Source organism: Hippopotamus amphibius, chromosome 4 (genome assembly GCF_030028045.1).
Source record: "Hippopotamus amphibius kiboko isolate mHipAmp2 chromosome 4, mHipAmp2.hap2, whole genome shotgun sequence".
Taxonomy (NCBI): domain Eukaryota; kingdom Metazoa; phylum Chordata; class Mammalia; order Artiodactyla; family Hippopotamidae; genus Hippopotamus; species Hippopotamus amphibius.
In genome coordinates, this window is record NC_080189.1 from 93,783,149 (window position 1) to 93,810,559 (window position 27,411).

A 27,411-nucleotide genomic window follows, 5' to 3' on the forward strand; every position below is an offset into this window, starting at 1 on the left:
TTGCCATTTAATGAATACAACTGCACTTGGTGGGGGAGATTCTGGTAGCATAATGACCTGAATATAGCCTCCTTTTCCTCTGCTGCCATCTCCTTGCTTCTGAATCAATCAACCAAGCTATTTGCCTCTGCTGAGTCAATCACCTACTAGAACCTCTGGGCAACCCATCTATTAAGATTTGCATTAATGTGCTAGGGCCGCCAAAACAAAGTACCACAGACTGGGTGGCTTAAAAGTGGAAATTTATTTTCTCACAATTCTGGATGCTAAAAGTTCAAGTTCATATTCGCAGGAGGGTTTGTTTCTTCTGAGGCCTTTCTCCTTGGCCATCTTTTCCCTGTGTCTTCCCATGGTCTTCCCTCTGTACTTGTCTGTGTCCTAACCTCCTCTTCTTATAAGAACACCAGCAACATTAGATAAGGGCCCACCCTAATGACCTCATTTTAACTTAATTACCTTTTTAAAGACCTATCTCCAAATATAGTCACATTCTCAGGAACAAGGCAGGTTTAGTTTAGGTCTCCAACATATGAATTTGGGCAGGGATAGAATTCAGCCCATAACAAGATCCAAGAGGAAAAATTTTTCAGGGCTTCTTTCCACAATGAGGCAAAACACTTACTGGAATCTGTATGGAAACCCAGTTTAAGAACTCAAAGGTGGAAGATGCAGGAAGAGTTAGCCTCTAGTATCTATGGTACCCATCCCCAACCCCTAGGTGAAGGCAGTCCCTGTAAAGCTCTTTGACCTCAAAAAAGTCAAGACAGATGATTTCAGCAGCCTCATTTCTGTGTGTGTTGCAGAAGTGGGAAACTGGTAATGATGGAGCACTTTGGGGAAACAGGGGTGAGTATATTATTGCATTTTTTTTTTACTGATCTAGCAACTTTTCTGTATGTTTGAAATTATTTTTAAATTATTTTTTAATTAAACCAATCTAGACGAAATTCAAGAAGGATGAGTTTTCCTTGGTATTGAGGCTCAGAATGTGCAGGGAGACCCTAAGTCAGAGGACTGGCGGAAAGCTCTGTTACAACATGGACCCAAAGAATCCTTTGCCTGTCAGCCTCTGTAGGATTCCTGAATTAGGTGTATTTCAATAACTAGACTATAGGCCCAGGATGGACAGAAAAATTTTAAGTCCAGAGAAAAGACTAAGGAGAATGATCAGAACATCCTTAGGTTAAATAGAACATAAAAAGAGATAGATAAGTTCAAGAACAGAAAAGAAAGAAAGAAAGAAAGAAAGAAAGAAAGAAAGAAAGAAAGAAAGAAAGAAAGGAAGGAAGGAAGGAAGGAAGGAAGGAAGGAAGGAAGGAAGGAAGGAAGGAAGGAAGGAAGAAAAGAAATGAAGGGGGGGATAAAATAAAATCATGAGTCTCCATGAACAAAAAATTAAGCGGATGAATTAAAGGAGAGGGTTTTCATTGTGGATATCTGTATTATGAGCCTGAAAGTTCAAATATATATTTTACTTGACAAATAATAGTATTGCTTATGTTTTAAAATCCATTTTAAAAGTTTTAAAAAGAATCATTAAGAATTACTAAAGGAAGTAGATAATGAATAGGGTAGTTTTGATTATTTTATATGGTAACTTAACCATTTAAAATAACTACTTTAAACATATTTAACACACTGTTCTCATCATTTATAGGGCAAAACTGTTCTTCAGGTATACATATACAATGGAATATTACTCAGCCATCAAAAAGAATAAAATAATGTGATTTGCAGCAACACAGATGACCTAGAGATTATCATACTAAATGAGATAAGTCAGAAAGAGAAAGACAAATTCCACATAATATTAATTATATGTGGAATCTAAAACATGGCACAAATGACTATTTACAAAACAGAAACAGACTCACAGAGAACAGACTTGTGGTTGTCAAGGGGGAGGTGGGTGGGGAAGGGAAGGCCTGGGAGTTGAGGATTAATAGATGCAGATGCAAACTACTATGTAGAGAATGGATAAATAACAAGGTCTACTGTTATGGCACAGGGAACTGTAGTCAATATTCTGTGATAAACCATAATGGAAAAGGATATGAAAAAGAATATATACATGTTTAACCGAGTCACTTTGCTGTACAGCAAAAATTAACACATCGTAAATCAACTATACTTCAATAAAATTTTTTTTTAAAAAACTGTGCTTCAACATGTGTCTCTCAGTGAGTACTGCTTATTTATATTTGGGCATATATTCTTCATAACTCAATTATTTCCTTTCATTACTAATTGCCTTTATAAACATTAATATTTCTTCTCTGCTTAAAACTGAAAAAAAAAAAATTACTATCAAAACTCCTCAACCTTGCTGGTACTAACTCCAATTCTTTCTTTCCCAACTCCCAACTTCTCATAAAGAGAAAAAGCCAGTTCCTTAAAAGAAAACATGCCCATAAGTTATGCTGGATAACTTAATGAGACCCTCTTTGACAGTGACAACTAAACATAATGGACCAGAAACTAAAGCAACTGAATCAGGATCTAACATATAAAATCAAAATATCTAATTCAGCAACACTTGAACAGGTAATACAACAAAGGGAATCAGAAAAGGATACACCAATGTCATCAAGGGCACTTTAGGCAGACCCTGGTCTTTCATTGGTCAATGTCAGTTGAATATTATCCAATTTTTAAACATTAGCTGTACCATAGCTGTACCATATACACAATTCATTCGACTGGCGTTTATATAAGCTCCCAAGACTCTTTTGGAGCTGCTTCTTAAAATGCATATATTATTTTCCTTTTTAAACACTGTCACTAAATGGAGAGGTGGGAAATTACTATTGTCACACAAACACAACAAAAATGTATTCTGCCAGCTCCCTCTGTAATGGAGGCCCACTTACGTGGCAACGAAACACTGGCAGACCCCAGGGCTAATTCCCCTGTGTGTGTGCACGGCTGAGAGGAAAAGTATGGCCTGCCTTGACAGGAACCGCCTTGAAATCTTTAAAATGTCCTCCTTCCAGTATTTATTCAGTGTGCCTTCCACACAGCTGAGAAATGCTGTTTCCAGTCAGCAAGCACATCTGAATCCCTTCAGGGAGAGCAACTGAGGACCTTCGAGGTGACTCACACGTGGTGACTTTTCTCAAGACGGGCATTAGGTGCCACTTGCTACTTCTCAATATGCTGCTTTAGCTTCCAACAGCGATGGGGCAATTGGCATGAAATGTCAGCTAAGGACTAGACACTATCATTTAGTGAAGAGAAATTTGATCACGGAATTGCAGCAACAGTAAGTAGCCCTGATTTTCCTGGCCAGGTTGACTGGCAGACATTTGGCATCACTGAAATTAAAGCAAGAGCTACCCTCCTCCAAATTCCCAAAAGATAACATCACTTTCAAATTATAAAGCTCCAGTAAACAATTATGTGGGAGGCAAAGGAATGACAGTGAATACACTGAATATCTATAAATTTGAGGAAGAACAAAAAGTCTCGGAGTTTACATAGCTTCTTTGTATTTTACTACATAAATTCAGCTGGCCTCCATGTTTTTCCTTCCGTGTTCCCATGATGCCTCTCTCTCCTCTAATGGAGTAAGTGTTTTTGTCCTTTAACTATATACCATGCCCTGCATTTCTTGCAGCTTTATTTTAAGAAAGGCAGACTGCCACATGCAGCACCCCATTTGGATGTGTCTGGAGTTCTGGAGTCCCTGTTCTTCTACAAATTGCCCTTGAGAGCACGCTTGGAGGTTCCAGCAGGAGAGTACAGCTACTCTTAAAACCCTGGCCAAAGAAAGGTTCACCTCTTTCAGGAAAGGTCATCCTCTTCTACCCAATGTACAGCTTCAGGGGAGACGCACTTGGAGCCATGAGGGAGGAGGGGACTCCACCCAGCCCACCAGATTAGCAGAACCAACCCTGGTGATCACTGGGGTGACAGCTGTCCACAGCCAGATGGACCGCACATCCAGTTTCTCACTATTTGTAATTGAAAGTTGGTTAATTTAAGAATACCTTAGGTTTAGAAGTGCAAGTAATCCACTTAGCTTGGCATCTTTGCCTTTAACCTACGTTTAGGAGCTAGTAAAATTTACTCCTTGAAATACCAAGTGAGAAGCACAGCATGAAAAAAAGTTGTTGGTTTCATTGGTTACAATAAGCGTGAATATCCACATGGTATTTAAGCTCAAGTTTAGAAATTAAGAACTTTTCTAATTAATTCTGATCTTTAGGCCACGACTGCGTATGTCGTACTATCTAGACGAGAGTTTCCCTAAAACGCTCCTAAAATACGTTCACTTATTGGTGTAAAAGCCCCAGCAGTGTGTGGCTTGTAGAAACTCTAAAATTGTTGGTTTTCAGATAGAAGCCCACGTAATTACACTGAGCTTAATAACACTTTTGGATCTTATGATCTCTGTCTCCATCAGCAGACAACCACACATTTTTATGTAAATACTTAAGGCATGAAAAATAATAGACAGGCTAGAGAATAGAAAGGCTAGATCCTCTCTCCTTTGTTCCCTGCATTCCTCCCTTCTTCCCTTTTGGCCCTTCTCTCCTTTACACACATTAATTAAAATTAAAATAAGCTATCATTACTACTTCCTTTGTACAGCACATCTTATATAAAACACAATAATATATAATCCTATTTTGAAACAAAAATATCAACCTAGAAGTACATGACCTTTGATAATACACTTAAAGCTATCTAATTCTATATGTCCTCACCTTATCATATTATATGATAATAACATGAGGATAAAGGTCAAGGAGGAGGGGGAAGAGGAGGAAAAGTGGAAGAGAAAGAGGAGGAGGAGCAGGGGAAGAGAAAGAGAGAAGTTATTAAATGGAATAATACATGGAAAATACTCAGCAGAGTGCCCGACACATAGCAAGTGCAGAAACACTATTATAAAACCTGGAAATGAAATGCACCTGGGTTCAAATCCTTGGAGAAAATCTCTATAAAATAGCAATAATAATATATCAAGTGGAAGTATGTTGTAAGAATTAAATAAGTAAATGCAAATAAAGTCCTTAGCACAGTGCCTAGTATATTGGAAGCACTTAATAAATTATTACTATTATCCTTCTATATAAGGTGGCATACAATGCTATTTTCAAAAACAATTTAATATTTAAACCAAAGATGTCATCACTCTCTACCAAGAAAATGTGCGAATCAATTTCATTTCAAAGGATATCATTACTGAGTCAAAATATACTTATTAATAAAGGCATCAAATTATATACTTGATTAATCTATTTTGATCTCTCAAGTTTAAAAATGCGTATTTAAGAGGGGAGAGTTGATGTATACAAAGCTATTTAATGAAAATGAATATTTCTGCAAGAGTCAAACTCATTCCTGTGAACTGACTGCAAGCAAAAATGACTACTGAACATCCTCATTTTAAAGAAATATCCCAAGCACATAAATATCATACTGGATGATTTATTTAATTATTTTCCTTTTTAAGAGGTCATATTACATTGTTATGCTGGGGGGGAAAAATGGCACAGGCAGTGATATATAGGGCAATAAATTCTCTGTAAACCCTCTTGGAGAAAATGAGTCATTATTATTTATTACTGGACTTCTAAGTCGGCCAACCTAGAATTCCTGATAAAAGATGGTGTAAATAATCAGAGGTGATTGGTTTGTCAGGCAACAATGGACCAACAATTCTAGGAGTAGCTGTAATTGAGAACTAATGAGTCCTGGGACTAAATGAATAAATTAACCAGAGAAGGGACAGACAGTCTTGTCACTAACGCCTTGGCTGTCAAGACATAACTCAGTTTTTGCTCTTAACTGGGACTTGACAGTGTCACTTGCCCCAGAACACGAGGTCTGTGGGCAGCACGCTCACGCATCCAGTGTGCAGCACGCTGGCACGCCGCCTGTGGCTGAGATAACGCACGCAAGACAGAGCCTACGAGCTGCTCTGTGTCATCAGCAGCTGCAACTCTTAGGCCGAATTTTTTTTTAAAGAATCTGGAGGACAGATGTTTGCCCCAGCCAGCCTGTTAATTCTCAACTGATTATGTTGCCAACAACAAAGGCACTAATCTGTAGAGAACAGTATGAGTTTCTGACATTACTAGAATAATTAAAAACATATCCATCATTTAAAATTAAATGATATGGTTCTGTCCTGCATACAGAACCATAGTTAACTTACTATACTGGGCCAAATGCAACCTGGTCACTCCTATCTAAGTCTATCAGAAGCCCTGTTATTTAAAAACAAAGAAAGAAAAGGGTGAGAAGAAATTAGTGGAAAGATGAAAGATTCCTTTTCCTTAAAAGAAAAATATAAATAATGCCCCATATGCCTTTTTACCATTCCATTTATATGACTTCATTCTAATAAAATAATCACAAGTTTTCCCATACATAAAGTGTGCTATAAACAATATTGTCTGTATAAATAGTATAGAAAGAAACTAAATGTCTATCTCAACAGGAGACTGGTTAAATAACCAATATATTCATACATACAAAGCCATTAGAAAGAATTATATATTCATATCCAGTGACATAAAAATCTCCTTGAAATACTGATAGGTAACACACACACACACACACACACACACACATGAGTCCTAAAGGGTAGTCACTACACTGTAAGAGGTAGTTTTTTTCTGGATGGTGAATTTCTAGGGGATTTTTTGTTTTCATTTTATAATACATTTTATATTGTTTAAATTATTTACAACAAAGATATATTTGTATATATAGTAACATAAGTATAAAATATATCAGAATCATCTAACATGTGATCCACTGTAGCTGGATCACATGTCAATAAAAATGGCTGACTTGCAGTTATACTGTGCTTTATCAGAGCACTCCATTATAAAAGTACCACCTTTAATTCCAGCCTCTACGTTTTAAGAAAGCTGGAAAATAAATATTTGATAATTTCCAGAATATAGAAACGAAAAAGGAATAGAAAATACGTCTACATAGGAAAGTTAAAGAAATTAGTGTTCATTAGGTTATAGAGCTACAGCATACTGTCAAAAAGCATAGGCTTTAGAAGAGTCAGGGATACCTGGGTTGAAAAATCTCTCCTAGCTGATACTCTGAGATGGCTCAAGCTTACTAGGTAACACTTCTAATCTTTAGACACAACCTACAACACACCTACCTCATAAAGCTGTTCTGAAGATCAAATGTGAGAATGTGTGTAAAGCATTTAACACAATGTCTGGCAATAATGATTGCTCAGCAACTGAGAATCATCATCATTTATCTGCCAAGAACACTCAGCTATGATGAGCTGATGATGGCTCCTACCTCCCCCAACTTCATCCCCCCAAACACACACACACGCAATGAGATATTCTTGTAAGGATAATGCCAATCAAATTTCAACATATAAAGGGAACAGAAAACAAAATAAGTTTAAATTAGACAAGGACATGGATGTCAGAAATAATTTCTTGAATACTAAGCTAAGCAACAGTAATGGGGTATTACAATTGTGGAAGCTTCATCACCAAAAACATTTGATAAAAGAACAGCTAATTCCTTAGCCTTGGTGGTTTAGACATTCACCCGCCTGAAAGAAGAGGATCAAAAAAATGAATTCCCAAATTCCTTCCAGGTTCACAAATCTGCGATACTTTAATTAACAGGACATCACATCATTCTCCTGGTAAATTGTGTCAGGGGATTTTAAGCAAAGCACAGACAGCTCATTTGTGCATTTGTAGTTCTCGATTTTACAAGCTCTAAAAAAATTTAAATATTAAAAAAATAAAATTAAAAAAAGTTAAATTACATAGAGTAGATTCAGAAGAACTCCTGTATATACCAAAAAAAAAAAAAAAAGCTGGATGGCACTGGGTATCTCATAAAGGACTTTTGCCTTCATGTTCTCCATTAAAGTTAGAAAATGAATTCAGAGGGAAGGTTGAGAGTTTATGTATTTCTGAGGACAAGAAGGGATTAGTGGGAGTGGGAAAAGGGGAAAACTAAACATCAAAAGTTTTAAAAAATGAAGTTAATAACATTTAGGAATCAGCCACCACTTGAAGCTGAACTCTCTAAATAGCTAAAACAGTGTTTACCTTTAGTAAACACTACTTTATCAGACTGTCTCCAAATTTACAGCATGTTATGAAGTTTTATCTAAAGATTCCATTATGTGAATCAAAGATGGTGGCCTTGGATTAACACTGTTTCTCTATATTTATTTTTATGTAAACATCATTCACTAGCACATTCAGGTCAGAGCATGACTATTGTTCTGCTGGGTCAAGGCTGAAATTTTATAAAACAGAAGTGAAATGAAATATGAACATTTTTTTTTTTTTGCCTCATTTTGGGATTCTAACAGTCATCATAGGTTTCGTAGATTCCCAAGTCATCAAGTAAAGTTCAATGACAATCACTGTAGAAACAGCACTGTACACGTGGTTAAGAATCCCAAGGCCAATTCCAGTTCTGTCACTAATCACCTGGGTGCGAGGGCCGGCCAGCTTCATGGGTGTGGGGCCCGTGCAGTCAGATAGGACCCTTCGCCAAGAAGGACCCCACAATTGGTCTAAATCTCTGCTGCTGCTCTCTTAAAATTCTTAGTAACTTTTTAAGAAGTCCCCCACATTTTCATTTTGCACAAGGCACCACAAATTACACAGTCGTTACTGCCTGTGTGAGCTTTGCAACGTATTTCGTCTAATTCTCCTTCTCCTCCGTGTAACCAACAACCTAACATTCCCTTTCCCCTAATTTTTGCAAACACAGTGCTATCAGAGCACACATTATCTTTGTCAAATTGTCAACACAGTAATGCTGTTGTGGATACTTTCAATATTATTTTCTTTTTGTTGTTGTTTTTTTAATATTTATTTATTTATTAGCTGTGTTGGGTCTTCGCTGCTGCACACAGGCTTTCTCTAGTTGCAGAGAGCAGGGGCTACTCTTCTTTGTGGTGCGCGGGCTCTGCATCGTGGTGGCCTCTCTTGTTGCAGAGCACGGGCTCTAGGCAAGTGGGCTTCAGTAGTTGTAGCACATGGGCTCAACAGTTGTGGCTCACAGGCTCTAGAGCACAGGCTCAATAGTTGTGGCGCACGGGCTTAGTTGCTCCATGGCATGTGGTATCTTCCTGGGGCAAGGATCAAACCCGTGTCCCCTGCATTGGCAGGCGGATTCTTAACCACAGCGCCACCTAGGAAGTCCCAGAATATTACTTTCTGATCCTGAAGAATTAAGCCAACTCAAGTCTATGAAAATCACATTTCCAAAAGAAATTTCTTCTAGCAGAGACTATCAGTGTTGCCCAGAAACTTTCCTTGTCTCAGCACCTTCCATTAGAAAATGAGGTGCACTTTACCATTAATTGTACTCTCTGTCTTCAAGGTATACTTGGCAGCTACCTTTTTTACAAAAGTGTCTTTGTTCAAACAGTCATTTAGTGCAAACACTACTTCGTGGAATGGAGGAGGGAGAAAGTACTGTGTACCACAGAGCGATTTACAACAGAAAGTGTTGTTTAAAAACATTTCACCACTAACCTTTAAATAATATATTAATCAGAACAGAATGTCAGAAAAATTAAAGCGCTGAGTGTGGTAGCGAGTAGCAGCAGAGTTCGAGGTAAATGTATCTGTTTCCTTCTTAAGGTAATTTCAGACGTCCTAAACCAGCACTTAGTGTATCCCCATCCCTTCTATTTGGCCCTAAATTTCTCCCGTTATAATTACTTTAGATTTAAAAACCCATAAAGATGCTGCTAAGCTGTATAACTTGAGAGAAGAATTGTGCTGGTGTAGCTGGAAATTTCCATTTAACACATTAGCAAATGGTATCAAAAAATATAGGCATCTCCCATTTAAACCTGTCAGCTACTTCAGAAAAAAATCTTATGTTCTGAGTGAAAACTATGATATCACTCATTACGGTATTTATTTTGTTAAATGGAGAAAAGATACATCAAGTTTATATCCATCCACACCCCCATATACATATTTGGGTTTGAATTCTTTACTGTGTAAAGTTGGACAAATTTTTTAAATTCCTTGAGTTTTCTCTTTTTTATCTGTAAAATGAAAACAATTATACCTATTTTGCAGAACAGACATTGTATCAGAAATACATAGAAAGAACCTAGCAAACTGCTTGGGCATTCAGTAAATGCTAACTATTCCTTTGTCCCTTACTATTAACACTCCAAAGACTTTCACTCTTCTCCATCTAAATAACCCACCCGTTCACTCATACCTTAAACTTATCACCCACAACTCTTGATTTCTTTATTTTCTATCATTTATCACAATTTCTTGTTTCTCTATTGTTCCATGTAAATGTATACATTATACACATAAAAATGTTTGCTCTTGAACTTGTAATTCCTGACCATTATCAGACCCTACTTGTCATGGTTTATGATTTCAAATATTTCAACCACTGTTGACTAATTCTTAAGTATCTCTGATGCTTATGAAATTTACTCTGATAAGTCTTAATCCAAGATGGATTCAACAGTCCTTTTATTCTACTACTGTTCACACCATGCCAAGCCTTGTTAGAAAAAGCTGATTTGATTTTGCATGCAGTCACCACATTGAAGGAATGGGACTCTATATAAAAAGCCAAAGAGGGACTTCCCTGGCAGTCCAGTGGTTAAGACTTCGCCTTCCAGTGTAGGGGGTGTGGGTTCTATCCCTGATCGGGGAACTAAGATCCCACATGCCTCACATCCAAAAAACCATCTTCTTCTTTTCATTAACTAATCATAAGCTAAATATCAAGGCTGAATTAAGAAATGGAGTATATTACAGTATTTAAAGCTTCATAGTAGATGGAAGCAGTTTTAATTAAGGTTACCAAGACAACCAGAGGGAGACAGGATATACCATAATTGAAAAAGTGTCACCAGAAAAATCTGTTTATGATAACCTTGATCCTGTTTCCTTTGAGCAAAATGTCTAGAGACCTCCATTTACTCAGCAGATCCTCTTGGCTGGGCTGGTTGGTGAACAATGAGACCACTGGTTTCATTCACCTCCATCTTTCAGGAGGCACCACTGGAGGCTGGATTGTTTTACTGAAAAGCCTTCTCCTGTAAATTGTTCATTAACACTTTCAGATTTTTCAGCCTAGTTCAGGCTAAAATAAATGTTAATAACGATGTTAAACAATTGTTTCTTTTTTGTTTCCAAACATTGATTTGAGATCACTTAAGACTAATTCAACAATATTAGCAGGATAATCATATTGAGACAGTTTCTAAGACACAGAAAAAGCAGGTGTCAGAAAAATAGTCATTTACAGACCTAACTTTGAAATAAATGGCTGAAATTACCAGTGTGGGCTTAGAGCAGGGAAAAAAATAGATTTGGAAACAGAAGTCCTAAAATTGAATTCCGCTACTACCGCAGAATTCAGCAAGAACCTTGGTCCTCTGTGAGTTTCCTACGTTACAAAACAAGAGTAAATAGATTTTTTAATGTGCCTACTTCATAGGATTTCTGGAAGAGCCTAATGCCTATGAATCATCAAAATCATAACGTTTTTGTATAGTCACAAAAACAAAGCAAAGCCAAATAGACAACTATTTGAGTGCAAAGTCTGTCTTGCTAGCAAAGGGATGGTTTTAGTGCAAAAGCAAGTAAATTTTTTCTTTTAAATCAATTTCCCTTTCAGCTCTTCCTAAGGCTGGTTGATGGAGCACGGCACAAAATGCATGTGAATAAAAAGTCAAAATAAATGCTGAAATTGAAAAAGAAAATATTGGTTGAAGTAGTTTAAACATATAACCAACACAAGATAAGCATAAAGCAATGAAATAAGTGGTATTTTAGTTTTTAATCAACAGGCTATAAAAGACAGGATTAAAATTTTAATGTCCAAATACATAAAATCTGTGTACATGCATGCATGAAACAGTATTGCAGGTATTGAAAAGTAATCACTCTACTAAAAAAAATTTTTTTTTAAAATCTCTAGTTCATCTCCTTTTAAAAAAAGAAAAGCTGAACTATTAAACACAAACTGTTAGGTAATTTCTTTAGTACATATGTAAGAACAATCAGTTCTACTTACTTCTCCTTCATAGATTTTACATCTATAATATATTTTCAAAGGTATCTTAGGTTGATAACCTCGATGCTAAAAAACAGTAACAGTTTTAAGTTTTTCACATTCAAATAAAAATGAAATTTTTTTCAATACTGTATATTTTATTTCATTGATCTTTTTTGAAAGTGGTTAACTGATATAGGATTCATTGACAAATTCACAGCCTTCCAGAATATTCTGTCAACTGCCACATCCAATTCTTAATCAGTCTGAATGAACAGCAGTTTACAGCATACTACTTAGCCTTTGTTTCTTCCTAGTTAGTTTATATACTTCTTTAGGCCAAAGGATATATTTGTGTAATAGGTTAAGAATGAGAACTCAAAGTTGGACACACCTGAATTTGAATCCTCTTACATTCTTAGTACTCAAAATATAGTCTTTGTACCAGGACCATCACCTAGGAGCTTATTAGAAATGCAATATCTCTGGCCAGATCTACTGAATAAAAATCTTCATTTTAACAAGAGCCGGGGTGAACCAAATGCACATTAAAGTTTGAGAAACACCAGCCTACATCGCTTGTTAAATACATTTCCTGGGGCAAGTTAAAGGAATCCTCAAAGACCCAGTTTCCTCATTGAAAAATGAGACTAATAATGGTGTCTAGAGCACAGCATTATTGTGAGAAATAATCAGATAATGCTACTTGGTAAACACTAAGGTCTAACTAGCATTAAATTTTATCATGTACCTCAAATTTGTATATTCAAGATATTTTCCAATGTATCTATTTATGTAGTTACATTGGTACCCCACTCAGGTAAATTAAAGCTCCTTTAATCCAGAAGCCTCTCTGAGTATAAGCCCACAACAAAAATAGAAGTAAATTAATAATGTCATCTTGTATTCATTTACAACACAATGTAGCACCTATTTTTCATTTAGCCTCAAAATATTTCTCTTTCAAATAGTGTATTTTTTATTTTCATAAAATCAAAAAAGTTAAATAAAGAAACTAGTTTGAAAACAAACATGAATCTTTCTCCTTCACATAAAATCTAACTAATTCTACATTTAATTAGTCATCGTGTTTTTTGTATTATGCCATCATGTGCTTAAGATAGTTACTGATCCCACAGGACTCAAATAATGTACCAGGTGTCTAGACCTTCAATTCCAAATGATAAAAAAGAAAGTCTCATTAGACTCCCATTTTAATCTGATTAAGGCAAGATACAGCCTACTTCATTCTATGACCTTTTTCAAGGGACTGTGATGTCCAGACTATCTGCTCCCTACATCCAGAGAAAAAAATGTACTCTGATAAAAATCAATATAAATGGAATCATTTTCAGTTGTCATTAGTGAAATTAACCAGTTAAGTAGAAAGTATCTTTTTATTAGATAAGTTTTTGACGAAAACATATTTACATCTATAAATGATGCTTTAAAAGGGTATTCACACACCCAAAATTGAAGATAATAATGCTTTGACTCTTCCAATCATGAAAGTTTGACTTACCACTTATACATTTCTTAAAAATTAAATGTTTCATAAAAGACCTTAACAGACATTTCTGCAAAGAAGATACGCAGATGGCTAGTAGGCACATGAAAAAATGCTCAGCACCACTAATTATTAGAGAAATGCAAATCAAAACTACCATGAGGTACCACCTCAAACCAGTAAAAATGGCCATCACTAAAAAGTCTACAAATAACAAATGCTGGAGAGGGTGTGGAGAAAAGGGAACCCTCCTACACTGTTGGTGGGAATGTAAGCTGGTGTAGCCACTATGAAAAGCAGCATGGAGGTTTCTCAGAAAACTAAAAATAGTTACCATATGATCCAGCAATCCCACTCCTGGGCATATACCAGGCAAAACTATAAATCAAAAAGATACAGGCACTCTATGTTCATAGCAGCACTATTCACAACAGCCAAGACATGGAAACAACCTAAATGTCCATCGATAGATGAATGCATAAAGAAGATGTGGTACATATATGTAATGGGATACTACTCAGCCATAAAAAAGGACAAAATAATGCCACATGCAGCAATGTAGATGCAACTAGAGATTATCATACTAAGTGAAACAGGTCAGAAGGAGGAAGATAAATACCATATGATATCATTTATACGTGGAATCTAAAATATGGCACAAATGAACCTATCTACAAAACAGAAAGAGATTCACAGACATAGAAAACAGACTTGTTGTTGCCAAGGGGGAGGGGGGATGGAGAGGGATGGACTGGGAGTTTGGAGTTAATAGGTGCAAACTACTACATTTCAGAACAGATAAACAACAAGGTCCTACTGTATAGCACAGGGAACTATATCCAATCTGCTGGGATAAACCATAATGGAAAAGAATATTTAAAAACAGGGTATATATGTATATATGAGTCACTTTGCTGTACAGTGGAAATTAGCACAACACTGTAAATCAACTTTACTTCATTCTGGCAATATGGCATACCAAATATTCCAAAGGCCCCTCCTATTACATTACAACAAGATCCTGGATATTTTAAGAAACATAAAAATGTGTAAGGGCCAAAAACACCAAGGACATTTTCTGAGTGCCAAGATATATATAAAATACATTAAGTGAAAAATCTGAGCTGTAAGTAAACAGGGAACTCAGAGTTATCCTGGAACAAACACCTATACAGTGCTGAGATTTGTAGAGTAAGAGGAGCTAAACTTAAGCTTCGGCAATACATCTAACAAAAGATGTATAAGAACTTTATGAATTTTAAAACTTTATTAAATGGCATAAAAATAGCTAGGTGGAAAGAATATCATGTTTATAAATAGAAAGACAAAATATCATAATCATCAGTTCTTCCAAATTTGGTCTGAGTCAATGTAATACCATTCAAAATCCCAGTAAAGCCTTTTCGAATAATAGCATGCTGAATCTAAAATTTAGATAAAGTGTGAAGGTTCAAGCATACTCAAGATCGGGCTTCCCTGGTGGTGCAGTTGTTAAGAATCGCCTGCCAATGCAGGGGACATGGGTTCAAGCCCTGGGTTGGGAAGATCCCACTTGCCATGTAGCAACTAAGCTCATGCACCACAACTACTGAGCCTGGGCTCTAGAGCCCACGAACCACAACTATTGAGACTACATGCCACAACTACTGAAGCCCACACACCTAGAGCCTATGCTCCGCAATAAGAGAAGCAACTGCAATGAGAAGCCCGTGCACCGCAATGAAGAGTAGCCCCTGCTCACCACAACTAGAGAAAGCCCTGTGCAGCAACAAAGACCCAATGCAGCCAATAAATAAATAAATAAATAATTAAAAAAAAATAGAATACTCAAGATACTTTTGAAGAAGAATATGGTGAGAAGCTGGGCCTACCAGCTTGATAAATGGGGTACATTGTGGGAAGGTAAACTACCTAATAAATGGTCCGGGGAAAATTGATTAGAAAAAAATTTTCATTCGTACTGCAACTTAAAACTATATAATGATATTAGCTGCAGGTGGGTTAAGTAAATCTGAAAGAAATGGAACCTTTTAGAATATCTAAAAAATATTTAAAACCCCAGTGTAGGGAAGGCTTTCTTAAACAAAACAAACACTCCAAAATACTAATAATTTTTTTAAGTTGACTTTCCATTAAAATTAAGAACTTATTTTATCAAAATATACCAAAAAGACAAGTCACAAACTGGAAAAAGATCACATCACATGTAACCTAAATGAATTACCATCAAGGATATATAACCTACGAATCAATTTAAACAATTAAAATGTGCAAAAGGTAGGAATAGATGTGTCACTGACCAGGAAACAAGAATGTCCATCTCATTAGTAATAAACAGAAGTACCATTTGGTACCCATTTGGTTACCTATAAGAAGTCTGACATGGCCACCTATTGGTCAGAATATGGACCAACGGGGACTCAAATACTGCTAGTGGAGGTCTAAATCGATACAACTATTTTGGAAAATCATGGTCATACTTGGGTAAAGCTTATTTTGTGAATACCCTACAGTCTTGTAATACTATTACATACTGGCCCTATTGATATTCTTGCACATGTGTACCAGGAGACTTGTTCAAGAAATTGTGGCCACCATGTTCATGGTAGCACCCACCTGGAAACAATCTAAATAATAATTTACCAGCAGAGAATAAATTAACAGATTAAGATATCCTCACAAAATAACATTTTACCATGAATAAAAATGGGTTAAAGCTAATCACAAACATCTAGATAAATCATGCAAACATAATGTTGATGGAAGAAAGCAAGTGGCTGATGACTACATACAACATAACGTGATTTTAATAAAGCTGATAAGCAAACTAACACATATTTAGCAAAACATTTATGTGAGGTACAGCTACGTTTAAAGAGCAAAGAAATGAGTAATCAAATATCTAGCATATTACCTACCTCTGGCAAGGAGGCAGGGTGATGAGACAGGAAAGTACTACAAAGGCAGCTTTAAGGATGCTGGCGGTATTCACAGGTTTTACATTGTATGAACGATTTAAACATGATTCTTACGCATCATAACTTACATATGTATCAACAGATGTATGTACCAATTAGATATACCATTTCTCTGTATTTAAATCCACTAACATAAAAAATAAACTAATAAATTAGAAATAAGCTAACTCATTATTTGATGTTCACAGTGAAACCATGATCTCATCTTTTATGAACATATTAGATAACACAATTTCTCAGGTAAAGATAGCATACTAAAGAAAACCTCCAAATAAAGCATGAAAGATAAATAATAAATAGGTAACAGAAAATAATAAATAATAAATAATATATAAATAATAAATAAATAAATAAATAAATAAATAATACAATTTAAACTCACCACCAGGGCTTTGGATCTGTTGCTCAGAAGTTTCTCAATATCCCTGGCTGCAATTTCCACCAGCTGGCGTGCATTATTTGGTTCCACGGTATACAAATCTTGGTACTTCTCATAAATCTGTATGAAGGGAAAATAAAATTAATAGGAACACTAATTGCTTATTTGGCTCCTAAATGCACATTAGAATGTATTGAAAACCATAAACAATTGATCAGAAGGACAAACGCTTTCCTCTCATCATCTTGATCTTTTTGAAGTTTAGGTGTGTCCGAAATAAATAGATAAATATCAGTTTGCTGTAAGACCACAAGCTTACCAAAATAAAGTGTCATGTTACCAGCTTGTAAAACATCTTGTACCACAGTGGTTTGCGTATGCAATTTTGTGACCTGAAGTTGTACCCCCAACCTCAAAACCTGCTATTAACTGCCTTCAGCATTTTAAAGAAAGAAGGAGGCCATTCTAGAAAACAGAAGGAGAATTTAAGCATGGGAGGTCCAACCTGGAGGATGTGTACAGCGAACAAAAGTAGGAGGAAGGGGAATGCATATTGAGGGAGACTTGTACTTGTTCCCTCTCTGCAATCACGGAGGCTACAGACTAGGCTGCTATTATGACCAAAAAGAGAGACACAGACAATTAAGCCCCTCCCCCATTCAGGGTCATCCTGGTGACACAGGGGGCCTCATTTCACAGAGGGAGAAGAGGTCTACATTAAAGTTTGGTTAAAGCTGCAATAGTAGAAACATTTTTATTATGCAACTGAATTCTTTTTTAACTCACCAAATGAAACTATACTGAAAGTAAGCTAGACAGCAATAGGAAAGTAACTACATTTCTGGCTCACGTCAGTGTTTATGCAAGGATTTCCCTAGAGTGGCACAGATGCACCTGATTTACCGAGCGTGTACACTCCCCACAGGAGCAGAAGAATTAAAGGGGAGGGGGGGAAATCAGTGACTGTGTTTGTGGCTGGAGGGCTGAGCTGAGAAGGAAATCCTTCATGCATCCAACAGATGGGTTGAACATGCATGACTAAACCATCTTTGAAAGCCAGGGACTGGCAGGTTTTTACCATCTTATGAGAAATGAATCCAGGCACAAGCAGGAACCAGCTCAACCCTGCTTTTTACTGGCATAACGCCAGCATTTCGCATTACTACCAACAGGTTCTACAGCCTGGTCCCAGCTGAGCATGGCTGCTGCTGGTGAGTACTGGTTTCCAAAGGACACAAATATATATGCTAATATTTAATTTTTTAAGTACTTTTGTTTTACATGAAGTTATTCATTTTTATTTGTGATTAAAAGCATATCAATATTTTAATTAATAAATTAAAATTAACTATAATTAAATTGACAAACTAATGAATAGTTTTTAAAGATTACAATCAAACTCTTACTGCTAAAATTATCTTTTTCAAGCCATGAGGTTTTTCTCACACGTGTTTGAATTTTGACCTTGTAGATTTTCATTCAAACTATTCAAGACACAGTAAACTCAGTCATATAAAAGCCTCATATTTAGTTTCACTCAGGATTCCTGCATATTACTGGATTGCTTCTGCTTTCTTCTATTGATGGGTAGATGACTGAGTCCTATTTTTAAAGACCCAGGTTATCCATGAAGAACTCCCTCCAACCCAAGGCTGTCTCTTTCACTTCAGCCTAAAATGCCATCTAGGAACATGAATTCCTGAATAGGCTAATTCATTTGGGATACAAAAACAGATAAATCTCAACATCACTTTAATTGATCCAGGATATTTAGTTCTTTGCAGCAAAACTGATATAGCTAATTGGCATGAGAGACAGTTGTGCTTTGTACCATTAATGTCTTGTCCATTTCTGTCTGAAGTCTAACCTCCTTCCTGTGGTATAGGGACTCGAATAGAATAGAGAAATGGTAAAGATTAGTTCAGGATGCACAATCTCTACTTTGCATTATGTACTACAGTTAATGGCATTTATTAGTTATCTTGTACACCAGACACATTCTAGGTGCTATAAAGAATGAATGAATTACAAATCAGAAAAAACAATTTGAGTTCAAGCATATACATATTGTCTCAAGTAGATACAGAATATTCTCTCAAGTACTGTTTATAGGGTAATTTTTAAATGCTTAGAAAAAATAAGATCTAGGTTGCCAATAAACTTTAATAAATAAAGTCAAGGAAGCTTAAGTCTAGAGCCCCAATGTAAATATCCTGCTGTATACTTTTATGTATAAAACCACATTTGAAATGTGTTCTTTGTAATAAAAATGAGTTAGAACCATATAACTGACCCAACCAAAAGAACTGGACCTTGCTCCTGGTTTCAAAGAATGTAATATTCTATTTTGCTGCATGAGATATTGTGAAGGCTCTCAAAAAGTCTCCCGGTGTATATTTAGTAAACAATTTTCAGAGTAGAAGGTTTCACACGGATTTTTAAGATGACATATTTCCATAACTTACAGATATTTATCATTCTTTCCACCACTAAAATAAACCACATTTATACAATATTTATTAGCATGTTAACATAATGAATATTTTAAACAGAGTCTTAAGTATCTTTTCCTCTTTCTAGCTTTTTTTTCCCCTTTTTTAAAAAAATTAATTATCTGCTTTACCATTTTATCCAATGTCTTTCCTGAAAGAAAAACAGCACAGTGGAAATAATATAAGTTTCTGGCACCAGATAGAGCTCCATTCAAATCACATGTCAATTCCTCACACACTACGTGACACTGGCTTCCATTTCTTCTACTAGAAAGAATGCAGCACATAAAGAGAATTCAAAACAGGATCTTTTTCCTCCTGAGATAGTAATATGCTTTAATTTTTTTGTAAAGTTCAAATCTTCTCACTGCCACCCTTGACACTAGTTTTGACAAAAAGAATACTTGCCGCCTATACATTCTTTCTTTCTTACTACCTTAATTAACTGGCTTTAATGTCCTTTCATTCCTAAATTCACAGGACAAGTTTTGCTGTGATTACAACAGAGACTATGGTTTCCCTACCCTTTTCACTGGAAACTTTTTTCTAAGTCTCTTTGCTCTAATTAAGCCCATGGTTTCAAGATAATTTTCAGAATAATACATTTAAAAATAACTTCATATGTAATATCTAAAAAGTGACATCATTCATTGATATAATCCCTTAATAAACATGCCTAAAGAAATGTTTCAGAAGTCACAATACTTAGTATTACACCATGGAATTATGCCATGAAATAATACCAATACCCCGGAGGTGTTTTTGTTGTTTTTTGTTTTTTGTTTTTTTTTTGGGGGGGGGGGGTACACCAGGTTCAATCATCTGTTTTTATACACATATCCCCGTATTCCCTCCCTTCCTTGACTCCCCCCCCTCGAGTCCCCCCCACCCTCCCCACCCCAGTCCTCTAAGGCATCTTCCATCCTCGAGTTGGACTCCCTTTGTTATACAAAAATATGGAACGCTTCACGAATTTGTGTGTCATCCTTGCGCAGGGGCCATGCTAATCTTCTCTGTATCGTTCCAATTTTAGTATATGTGCTGCCGAAGCGAGCATACCCCGGAGGTGTTTACGGAAAGCTAGATATGCTTCCAAGTTTTGGATGATCTAGAGATTAAATTAGCAATCACATTCAGGCAGCTACTCTATACTACTCTGAGGTGTTTCACACATACATTACATCATTTATTCACTTTAAGAAATCTAAAAAATACATTTAATTAACCAATTGTCTTAGTGAGAACAGTAGGTTTAAGGCTTTGGAATATCAGAGTGGAGGGAATTTAAATCCCATTTCACATCATTCAGAAGGAAACCACTGCCCAGAGCAGAAGGAGGTGACACAATAATGTGTCACGTTTAGGCAAAGGGAGTCTGCAGTGCCACCGGACCTCCCTTGGCTTCAGCAGGATGTGGAGAAATAGGAAAGCCCGTTAGGATGAGCAAGAAGGTAGCTGAGAATTAAGGATCTCTGCTAGGAGACAGTCCTGGTGCAGGTTCAGGGGGATCCTAATGCAGAGACCAAGATGGACAGTGGGAAGCAGAGGTCCAGCTGAAGGATGATGGTGAAAACCATCCAGAGCTGAGGCACCCTACACAGGCTGGAGAGACTGGCCAAGTTCTTAGTAGCAATCACATTAATATCTATGTCAAGAGAACAGAAGAGAGCAAATATACCAGTTAGCTTGTCGCATAAGTCTCCCTTGCACCCAGATGCCCAGGAGAAAAGTTAAGAAAATCAGAGAATATAGAAAGGGAGTTGGAACTTGGAATTTATTGAATACATAATTGACCACAAGAGGCTGTTTTAAACTCAAAGAGACTAATCTTGAAATGCTGAGACTAATTTTTTCCCCTCCTGGGAGAGAGAATTGCAGCTCATGGTACGTTAAGTTCCCTAAAGAGAAAGAGTGTGAAATTTCTGCATATTAAATCTTAAATATGAAAATCTTGACAGCCCCTTCCCTCAATACTTTTACATTTACTTCCCTCCAATGGAATTTGTCCTGGACAAGCCATGAAGACCTCTGCCATCTTTCTGAAGGAAGTTTCTTCTTGGACAGTCCCTGAAGAAACAGCAGCCTGAGGAGCTGCCTTACAAATGGGTAGCAATGTTCTAATGTAATTCCTTGCCCTTGGCCCCTGCCTAACTGCATCAGCACATATCAGACCTTGAAGCAACTAATTTCTGAATTAATGGCCTGTGAGGAGTCAGGTACAAAGGATCTATATAAACAAGGATATTATATTGAACCAATCCGATTCTCTCACCATAGGATGACACGTTGGATGGGTCAAGGGCAGAAGCAGCAGCAAACGTGAAAAGAGGAGCAGGAGGAAAAGTCTTCAGATACGATTGAGTGACATAGTGATGGCTGTGATAGATAGAATAATGACCTCCCAAAGATACCCACATCCTCATCTCTAGAACCTGTGACTATGCTGTTACCTGGCAAAGGGGAATGAAGTTTGCCGATGAAGTTCTGTTAATCAGCTGCACTTAAAGAGATTATCCTGGATTGTCCTGGTGAGTACAATATAATCACAAAGGTGCGTAAAAATGCAAGAGGAAGACGTAACCATGAAAGAGAAAACCAGAGAGATGGCAGTGTGAGAAGAAACTGGCCTGTGTTGCTGGCTTTGAAGAGGGAGGAAGCGGGCCATGAGCCAAGGAAAGGATTTCTGATCTACAGCATTGTAAGATGATAAATCTGTGTTATGCCAGTAAATTTATAGTAATTTGTCACACTAACAAGAGAAAACTAACACAATGAGTTAGCTGTGACGAGCTCTCAGCTGAGAGGCAAACAATAATACTCAGCCTCTGGGGCTGCCTTGGCTCTGGACCTCTCCTTCCACCGCCCAAATTAGCTCCTAAATGCCTTGAATTCTTGCTAAAACCCCGGCTCTTCCTAAGTCCCCTTAAATGGTTACCTTCATTTTTCTTTTACAGGTAGTTCTATGACAAACTCCCCAAGGGATTCACTCTTCCAAAACCTAAAAATGTTAAGAAGCATTTTTGTAAGTTGTGATTAACATCATTTTTAATTACTACTTTGCATGTCCATTTCATTAGTCACCAGATTCATTTCACTGAAATGAAAAATGAGCTCTATTGTGAGAACTGTACAATTTCCGTTAGACTTTATGAAATAATGAAATTACCTACGGACTCCCATTATAACCTTCATAATTGTGTAGGATTCTGAAAAGAAATTTTAGACAGAAGAGCTAAAAATATAAAGAATAGATGGCACACACTGTACAAAAATATATATGAATTGGGTGAATAAATATGATTCCACCTTCTAATGATGTAAGGTGGTATAACCCTCACCATCATTTAAATTTCACTATCTTTATTGGCTAAATTCACATATCCTCAATACTAATGCAAGCAGGAAAAGTGATTCACTGTCCCTTCAACTGCTTTAGATATTCACAAAATCAATTTCATTTACTTTTAGTTGAATTTTGCAATGTGGGATGGTTGTTGTTTTTTGTTTTTTCTTTATTAAGTGTTCTGTGTGCTTTTGAAATACTTGTTCCCTAGCAACTTAGAATGTCTTGTTTCTAAAAGATGTGTTAACACAAAAGTATGATATAATTTTCTTTCTTGGTCACTTTCAAGGATGAAAGTTCCCTTAAGAAATTTTACAATTCAAAAGCAAAGTCTTTCTGTTAATTTATCATAAATCCCATTATCATCTAAGCTGGACAACACAGAGAGATGTTGAGATATGTGAAGAGTCCTTCATCTAAGGTAAAGAGTAACTAGTGACACTAATCTGAATTGGCATTGCAATATATTTTACCAAAAAAAAGAAAATAAAAACAAAACCTACCTTCCTCCTTTGAAAATTAGCTGAATTTAAAGAGTGAACTTTGCCATTAAAAATATGCAGTATTTCCTAATTAACCCCTAAGCTCTTCAAACTCTCCTATCTTCCCCTTTGATTAAAAAAGCAAATTATGCAATCTCTTAAACAAAAGTCAAGCTTTTAAAATGCATTAGTTCTATTATATTGTCAGTTGCTTCAGCTAACACAGTTGGTAAAAAAGGAATGCCAACACCAGTTGCTGAAATACATTAATCCAATACAGTTTGCGTAAATTTATGAAGATATAACACTCATAAGATGAAAGACATTATATTATCATTAAAATAATCAGATTTGATTGTCTACGACTTCATTTTAAGTAAATTACAGCCCCTCCCATTTTTTTTTCTTTTCCCAATAACCTAATTTTGTTTTGTTTTTTTTAATTGGAGTACAGTTGCTTTACAATGTTGTGTTAGTTTCTGCTGTACAGCAAAGGGAATCAGCTATATGCATACATATATCCGCTCCCTCTTGGACCTCTCTCCCCACGCCATGCTACCTTTGAAATTTTTATGGCTTCGGATTTCTATTTTGCTACCTTTAAGCATATGCAAACATCATATAACATATAAGTATCATGTTTATTATGTATTTCCTACTTCCGTTTTGCCCGTTTTGTCCACTGGTACAATCCAGCACTTAGTATAGTGCCTGGCACACAGTGGGCACTCAATAAATATGGATGACATGATGACTGAACAGACACTGACACTGGTACTATGTCAGGCTTTTCTAGGAGCATGAATGCTTATTTTAATGAGATCGTCCTTGTATTGTAAAATTAATATCTACTCTGAACCAAAAACAAACAAACAAGGCTATATAAGGTGCTTTGCAGTTACCTAACAAAATATAAACACAACACCTAAATAATAATTAGACTCTAATAATAAATACACAAAATAAGGTAATAGTCAATATGAGGATGAGTATTAGAGGTACAGAAAATTGTGCTGTCAGAATATAGAGAAAAGTAAGATCACATGGGTTATGATGTCAAAAACATGGTAAAAGATGGTATTACAGCCACACTTTAGAGGAAATGTGCATTAATAAGGAGAGAAAGAAATCTGAATGTGTGTGATACAAAGAATTACTGGACAATATTGAAAGGCAAGTTGAGACACTATTATGTGAGGTATAAAATTCAGGGTATTGGTCTGTATTTGACTATGGCATCAACAACAAGCTATTTTAGACTGACTCCTAGCTCAGAAATTCTAGTGCCTATTATAGTAATTCGTACATAGGAAGACTTCAGGCTACAACATAGGCTTTTTTACTATAAACATGGCCCATATATACACATATATATACACACACACGTAATTACGTACTTTTATGCACTTACATATAAATACACACATACAATATGTCTTGTTCTCAGCTCTACAGTGCACGCTTTTCCATGATAACTATATCAAACAGGCATTCTAACATCAAACACGAGAGTCTGATAATACTTTCCCTACTCCTATTCATTCTGTTTGATATGATATAGCCTCTTAGCTGGGACAGTATCATGTTTTAAATGGGACATTATCTTGAGGAAGAATATTTGGGAAGAATTAAGTCAGAACTGACGACCCTTCCACAGCATATATTGCTACTTGTCCTAGTTCCTAGTAACAAGAATTTGATGGTGACACTTTTGAGCAACATACTAAAAGTGTAAGAAGGAACAAAACAAGTGACAACCAAAAACATGCCTGTTCACTTTCTCCACACTACACATAGGAACAGGTGATTAACCAAAAATACAAGTGAAATACTAGGGGTCATTGCTGGAATAGGGAAAATAACTCTAACAAAGACTAAGGTGAGCATGAAAAAGGTTCACGTCAAGAATTCTCCAGGTTTTAGGTTGGAGACATCTCACACGTATGGTAAGTTTTAAGCTTCTCTTAGGAGACTTGGAATTAAAACAAGAAAATTATTAAGATGTGTATAAAAGCTACCTACTTGGTTTTTTGTCTTTAATTCCAGAAATAACTTATTAAACTATCCTGCTTCCCTTTGCATATCGGGAACTATATAAGAATGGTGTATGTACTTTGACCAGAAAATTCATATGAAGAGCTCATACTAAATTTTATTAAAATTATATTAAAAAATAATCAACCATAGGCTGAGTGAGTGGCTTGTTTAATGTCCCTAACCCCAAATGACCTAAATTCATTTCGCTGCCAACAAAAGAATTTTTAAAAAGCATCAGAGTTTAATTTGCCCTTAACCATCATACCTTATTAACAGATGGCTTTTCTAAGGTAAAACTGCTAGCTATCAATGCTAAGATCCAATTTTTACAACTTTATATTCATTTAAAGAAATTCAGACATTTATTCTTGCCTCAAATTCTTCAGTTTTTCTAGAGCAGTTCTGCAACCTCAGCACACACTAGAGGCCTGTAGTACTCACCACCCCACCCCCAGCTGTGACCATCACAAATGTTTCCAAGCGTTGACAAATGTCTCCTGGGGTACAAAACGCGCCCCCCCTCCCCCGGCTAAGAACCACTGCTCTAGATATCAAGACATTAATGATGTCTTCAGGAAAAAAATGAAGCAGCAGCAGCTCTATCTTGCATAGCAAATAATGAATGGTCTTTTATGCCATTCATCTTCATTCTAGAGAAGCAGCCAACACTTGGCTACATCGCTTATGAGTTTTTAGTTTCCCTTTCCTCTGTGCAGCTCACAGACGAGAAAAGAGCACAGCCACTATACATCACTCTCTCTGTAATTAGTATTACCAAACCACCTGACTGCTATTTGGGGAAATAATAGTAATTTATCTTTCAAGTACAAGCATAACTTAAAGTGTTAATTATTGATTGCTAATGGAACAGATTTGTAAGGCAAAAAACGTTTTTAATAGTCTTTCACCATTCATGTTTGTGAAACAATAGTACTTCACTTAAAAATCTGTTAATAAAATACTGAAAGTCACCCTAAGATTAGAAATTCCCTTACAGTTTATTTTGTATCTTTGAAAATGAACATAATTAACCACTGTCTTAAAAAAATACCTTTTTACTTTAAAATCTTCAGTAGGTGAGTAGGGGGATCCATAGTATCTACTGATAGTACATTCTGTAGTCAAATAATTTCCCTCTTCCCTCTAGTAAGAGAAAAAAGTGTTCCTCCCTCCCAAAATAATCATCATCTCAGGTTGCTGACATGACTATGGTATAACTGATTAAGTTACAACCTTTCATCATTGAGGGAATAAGGCAAATCTAAATAAAACCAGAAAATATGAAATAAAGATAAATAGCTTTATCTGAAAAGTAATTATATTACCTTTATAAAAGTTATATTACTTTTACAAAGTAATTATATTAGTTTTACAAAGTAATATAAATGTAAAGCTACATTTTAAAAAATAACAAGCATTTAACTTCTTCATAGCATCTATTATTGCCTTCACATTTCATGTTATATTCCCTTTTACCCCTGTAACATTTCTGTAAGGAAGGGAGAGTGTTACTATCTACCTCAGTCAACAAGCAGATAAAGAGAAATCTAACATCATCCAGCTACTTAACAGAATTCCCTAGAGTAGAAAAGATTCCCCAACCCTGTTGTCGCCTCTGCATTTTACTGATTCCCTAGTCACAATCTCCAATGATTAATTATATTCTGCTTTACAGTATCTTCTTTTGTAAACAGATTTAATAGATTAAACTCTTTACCACCCAGAAAATGAATATTCTATTTACATAAAGATGGCGTGACCACAATGTTAAAGTCAAAGCATCAGTCTGTTAATCCCATGAGTTACTAATGAAAAGAAATTCTTCACTTAAAACACTTCTGTAAATACTAACTTAATTAAGAGTTCTGAATGCTCAATATTTAGATACATTTCATATCTACATCTTTGAGAGCATATTAAAATACAAAGGTATTGATTTCAAGATAACTTTAACTTATGAAATCACAATAGTGAATCAAAAGCCAGGAAACTCTATGATGATACTTTTGCAGAATGAGTCTACTTCAAACATAAACTTCCAGGAAAAATTAATCAATAAATTCCTTAAAAATGTTTGCACATTCTAACCTGATGTTAGAAATCCAGACAGAATTTACTTTTAAGATGAAAGTCTTATAATAACAAAGTGACAAGCATCATTTCAACTCCCTTAGA

General features: G+C 36.0%; 1 protein-coding gene and 1 non-coding gene across 4 annotated transcripts in view; both read right to left on the minus strand.

The window, feature by feature from the left end:
- Nucleotides 1-27,411, minus strand: part of CACNA2D1 (calcium voltage-gated channel auxiliary subunit alpha2delta 1) — a 587,574-nt gene that overhangs the window by 341,683 nt on the left and 218,480 nt on the right. For all 3 annotated transcript variants that reach the window (XM_057730987.1, XM_057730986.1, XM_057730985.1), the window contains exon 3: nt 16,886-17,002. In XM_057730987.1, the coding sequence (XP_057586970.1) occupies nt 16,886-17,002 (117 nt within the window). The remainder of the gene's footprint in view (nt 1-16,885; nt 17,003-27,411) is intronic.
- On the minus strand, nt 20,325-20,431 carry LOC130852906 (U6 spliceosomal RNA). The gene has a single exon (XR_009053606.1). It is a non-coding gene; the product is annotated as a U6 spliceosomal RNA (small nuclear RNA).